At 39.0% G+C, this 5700-nt stretch overlaps 1 protein-coding gene across 1 annotated transcript; it reads left to right on the top strand.

Moving 5' to 3' along the window:
- Positions 1-230: 230 nt before the first annotated feature.
- LOC141714179 (uncharacterized) lies at positions 231-971 on the top strand. The gene has a single exon (XM_074517711.1). It carries the CDS (start codon positions 231-233, stop codon positions 969-971), a length of 741 nt encoding a protein of 246 aa, XP_074373812.1.
- The last annotated feature ends 4729 nt before the right edge of the window (positions 972-5700 follow it).

The following is a 5700-nucleotide window of genomic DNA, read 5'->3' as shown; positions in this document are numbered from 1 at the left end:
AGAGAGAGATTAGAAATAGAATGGTGATACAACTTGTGGTCTTGTAACTGAATTTCTGCTTGAATCTATATTCATCAATGGCTTTTAGTTTTCTTTATGGTATCAGAGCTGCAATTGATTGAATAGAATAGATCGAGTGAGAGAAGTTCATTTCCTCGTGTCAAGCACCTTCGATTAGAGGTCGTATAGTTACTTTGCTGCAAATCGAAGCTTGATTGAAAGATTCAACAATGGCGTCGAGTAGCAGATTTACGTTTACTGATCTTCAAAATCCGTTGTTCTTGCATCCAAGTGATGGACCTACATCGATCAATGTGACAAAGTTGCAAGGAGCAGATGACTATCGCATATGGAAAAGGTCGATGGAGATACAACTCGCTTCAAAGAGAAAGTTAGGGTTTGTTACTGGAGCAGAACAACGGAGTCTAACAGATGCGACAGATGCTGTGCAATGGGATACTTGTAACAATATGGTAATATCTTGGCTGCATAATAACATTTCTGATTTAATTAAGAAATCGATATTGTTTGTTAACTCTACGTGTGAAGTATGGAAATCATTAGAAACTAGATTTCAAGTTGTTAATGGATCTCGAAAGTACAAACTCAATAAAGATCTGTTTAATTTGAAACAAAATGGATCATCTCTAGTTGAGTACTATACTTCGCTCAGCACAGTTTGGGAAGAGTTGGATAATATGAATGTTTTGCCTACGTTCACTGCTCTAAATGTTGAAATCAGGGAGTTTCTTAAGGCGTTAGATGTGCATAAGCAAGAAGCTAGATTGTTTCAATTCTTGAATGGACTAGATGATGTGTATGCTAATCAGAGAAGTCAAATCTTGCTGATGCAAGTTTTACCTAATGTAGAGATGGCATGTTCTTTGATTCAGCAAGAAGAATCTCAGCGTAATACTTTAAAATTGCAAGATAATACTGGCTATGAGATAGCAGCAATGTATAGTAAATGAAATAATTCTGGAACTTTTCCTGAGAGATGTTTTGAATGTGGAGGGAAAGGTCACACTAAGTCCAACTGTTGGAGGATAATTGGATATCCAAAGTGGCATACTAAGCACAAGAAGTTTGTGTCAAATAAAACTATGAGCACTGGTAAATGGCAAGAAAATGGAAATTCAGTAAGTAGAAGTTCTAGTAGAAATTTAGGAAATGCAAGGTTGGTGAATAATGTGGTTACTCAAGAGAGCTTAAATGAAGATAACAATGTGATGTTGTCAGCCAAACAATTTGAACAGTTGCTTAGGTTGTTGCCAGTACAAAAGGAAGATGAGGTAGAACATGATAGTCTTTTTTCAGGAATGGTTGTTTGTAACACTGGTCTGGTGATTTGTAATTCTGTGGAGACTGTAAATGGTGTTTCTGAAACTTAAGAAGCGTGGATAATAGACTCAGGAGCCACAGATCATATGACTGCAACCTTGAGTCTGCTCACTAATGTCAAGAAAGTGACAACTCGTCCTACAATCAAACTACCTACAGGGGCAACAACTGCTACATCGCATATCGGTGATGTATATTTGAGTAATGGTTTGACATTCTATGGAGTGTTGTATGTTCCACAGTTAACCACAATTTAATGTCCATTCATAAATTAGCTCAGGATAATGAATATCAAGTAATGTTCTATCCAGATAAATGCTTGATTTTAAGGTCTGCAACCAATGAAGTGAGAGGAACTGGTATCTTGAAGAATGGTCTGTATTATTTATCTAGTCAAAATCATAAGGAGTGCAACAATATTACAACAAGGAAATCTGATTATGAAGTTTCGCACAATAGATTGGGACACGCTCCAATGTTGATAATATTGTCCATTCCAGAGATCAAACAGCAAGTGCAGATTGTTCCTACACATGTGTGTGTGACTTGCCCAATGGCTAGGTTTGTCAAATTGCCTTTTGAATTAAGTTCATCACATGCTGAGTCTGGTTTTGAGTTGGTACATGCTGATATCTGGGGGCCATATAGAGTAAATACCAGAGGGAAATATAGATATTTTTTGACTCTGGTAGATGATCACTCTAGGATGGTGGGGGTTTACTTGTTACAATTTAAATCTGAATTCTTGCAGAATTTAAAAGCTTTCTATGTTTATGATGTTATACATTTTAATAGCTCTATCAAAGTTCTGAGAACTGATAATGTACTGAAATTTCAAGATCAGGCTTGTAAGATATTCTATGCAGAAAAAGGTATTTTACATCAAACCTCGGTTCCTTATAAGCCACAGCAAAATGGCAGGGTTGAACGGAGGCACAAATACATTTTATAAATGGCTAGAGCCTTGAAGTTTTAATCAGGATTGAGCAATGAATTTTGGGGTGAGTGTGTCTTGACCTCAGTTCATATTATGAACAGATTGCCATCATCAGTTCTCGGTAACAGGTCTCCTTATGAGGTTTTGTATAAAAAACCACCTGATTATAGTAAATTGAAAGCTTTTGGATGCCTATTTTTTTTCTGCTAATCCATCACATACTTCTGATAAACTTGAACCGAGGGGCATTCCTTGTGTGTTTTAAGGTTATCCACCTCTTCAGAAGGGTGTTAGATTGTTGAATCTAATCACCAAAACCGTGTTTGTATCGTGAGATGTTATCTTCAAGGAGGATGTTTTTCCATTTAATAAGAACTCAGATTTTTCAGAATATCTCACTCCATTACCTGTTTATATGCCATCATCCTCAGTGTCATCTACTTTCAGCTTTGATGATTTTGATTTTATTTCTGCGCCTGTCTCTTCTGGTCCTTCACAGCATGCTTCTACAAATTCTTCTGATGGTCATGCTGGTACTGACAGTTTAGTTTTAGCTACAGGATCTGATGATGATACTTCCACTAATACAGTACCTGAACCTCAAGTCAGGAGGTCTACCAGATCTAGGAGACCATCAGTGTGGCTTCAATCATACTCTTCTCAACTGGCACAATCAGATATGTCCAATATTTCTGCTGTCATCAACCAAGAGGTCCAGCCTAATTTTTGTTGTTTCTTGACATCTGTTACTACTACAACAGACCCTACATCTTATAAGCAGGCTGTGAAATGCTCACATTGGGTGGAAGCAATGAATTTGGAACTTGAAGCTTTGAAAAGAAATGGAACTTGGGAGATTACGTCTCTTCCTCTAGGCAAGGTGGCCATAGGTTGTAAGTGGCTATATAAAACTAAATTCAAGCCTTGTGGAGCTATTGATAGGTTCAAGAGCAGGCTGGTTATATTAGGATACAAACAGCAACAAGGTGTTGATTATGGAGAAACTTTTTCTCATGTTGCCAAAATGGCAACAGTGAGAACATTATTAGCTGTTGCTGCTATTCAAAACTGGGAAACATTACAAATGGATGTAACAAACGCTTTTCTACATGGAGATTTGACAGAAGAAGTGTACATGAGCTTTCCTCGGGGTTACACGGGTTGGGGTAGTAGAATTTCAGTTTTTGGAGCTGTCAATTCAGTTTTCACAGATGCATCTGGTCATCGATTGGTATGTAAACTCGTCAAAAGTTTATATGGTTTAAAACAGGCTCCACGATGTTGGTTTAGCAAGCTATCTAATACTTTTTTGGAAAATGGCTTTCTACAATCCAAAGCTGACTACAGTTTGTTTACTAAGGTCACTCAAACAACAATTGTGGTACTTTGGTTTATGTGGATGATTTGCTTATAGCAGGTAATTCCACTGATGCTATCACTTGGCTTAAAAACATGCTATCAGCTAACTTTCACATGAAAGATTTGGGGGAAGTCAGATACTTCTTGGGACTAGAAATTACTAGATCATCAGATGGTTTTTTTGTGTCTCAGAAAAAGTATTTACTGGATCTACTCAAGGAATATCATCTATCTGATGCTAAACCTAGTAAGTTGCCAATGGATACACAACTGAAGTTAGCACCTGACAAGGGTGAGCCTTTGCAAGATGTGCAAGTGTATCAGAAAATCATGGGAAAATTGATATATCTGACTGTGACAAGACCCGATATAGTGTATGTTGTACATATACTTGCTCAATATATGCAGCAACCTACCACTGAACATATGGATGCAGCAAAAAAGTTATTGAGGTATTTGGCTGGTAATACAGGTCAGGGCATTTTGTTGGCTAGTCAGTCTGCAGCTCAACTCACAGCATATTGTGATTCAGATTGGGCCAGTTGTTCATTTTCTAGACGCTCCACTTCTGGATATTGTATTATGCTGGGAGCTTCACCTTTGTCCTGGAAGACCAAGAAACAGTCTGTGATTGCTCGTTCGAGTGCAGAAGCTGAGTACAGGGCTATGGCCTTGGCTACTTGTGAAGTTACATGGCTCACTGCATTACTTAAAGACATGGGATGGAACGACTTGCCTGCTATAGTTATGAATTGTGATAATCAGGCAGCATTGGCAATTACAGCCAACCCAGTTCTTCATGAACGTACCAAGCATGTGGAGATCGATTGTCATTACATTCGAGATAAGGTCAAGACTGGTGACATTGTGCCCAGATATGTTACATATTATGCACAGGTGGCTGATGTGTTTACTAAACAACTTACTGCTAATCAGCATGCTTACTTGTTGTCTAAGTTGGGAATGCAGGTCTCCAAGCTTGATGTTTAGTGTTATCAACTTGCTAGGGGAGTATTGAGAGTATGACAGGTGCAAGGGCAAATGAGTAACATGACTGTTTACTAAGGGCAATAATGTAAATTCAGTTGATCATTCTTTTAGATAGTTAGTTACAGGTACAGGTGATAAAACTGATATATAGCATAATTGAGAGAGAGATTAGAAATAGAATGGTGGTACAACTTGTGGTCTTGTAACTGAATTTCTGCTTGAATCTATATTCATCAATGGCTTTTAGTTTTCTTTAATCCTTGATTCTTCATCTAACTCAAAGCCTCTTCGATCGCCAAGGCCACATACCCCTTAACTGTAGTGCACCCTTATACATACTTCATTCTTGCTCAGATCAAAACATCGTTATGGTCTCTACCAAAAGCCTCATACTTTTCAAACGTAGCTACATCAACATTCACCTTGATTGATTCAATCTGTAGTAATTATTAAGGGTAACAAGAAAACACTCATTATATACGTAGGAAGTATTTGTGCCACTACTTTAACTAGAATTTCTTTACTATTCTGTGAAATCCACTTTCTATCCCACATTTGAACTTGTTTCCTGATAATCCCAGATCACTCCGGGGCCTTCTCCTGGCCGGGCCCGGACTCAAACTCCTTTTGGACAGCGGCGTGCGGTGTAGCTGTAGGATGGGAACCTACAAAACAGAACCGGAGGGGGTGGCGTCCCCGCGGCACCTCCGACATGAGAATGAGAAAGGGTTTTTAAGGAGAAGAAGGGCAATGTGAGGATTATGCGAATATATATATGGGAAGTACGTGTGTGCATGTAAGTATATGTGAGAGAGAGAGTATGTAAGATTGTAACCTGTAACCTTCCTTCTGTTCTACCTTTTATAGGCCTCCTACTAGGGTTTAGGGGTTTGTCCCTTTTCATCTGGACCATAGGTTGGCCTTTTGGACTGTAGGGCATCTGGACGGCTGGGATTCGTCAGAGTACTATCATATCCGGACCGTAGGAACGTCTTGGATCCCGGGTACCTGGATGGTGGCGATGTTGCCACGTGTCCTGGGCTCCTCAAGGTCAACGCTGAATCCGTCGGAGT

This window comes from Apium graveolens, chromosome 3, assembly GCF_009905375.1.
Source record: "Apium graveolens cultivar Ventura chromosome 3, ASM990537v1, whole genome shotgun sequence".
Lineage (NCBI taxonomy): Eukaryota > Viridiplantae > Streptophyta > Magnoliopsida > Apiales > Apiaceae > Apium > Apium graveolens.
This window is presented reverse-complemented; position numbering and strand designations above follow the sequence as displayed.

What these genes read in the sequence shown, in the direction of transcription:
- LOC141714179 (XM_074517711.1), top strand. Translation starts at nt 231, where the DNA reads ATGGCGTCGAGTAGCAGATTTACGTTTACTGATCTTCAAAATCCGTTG.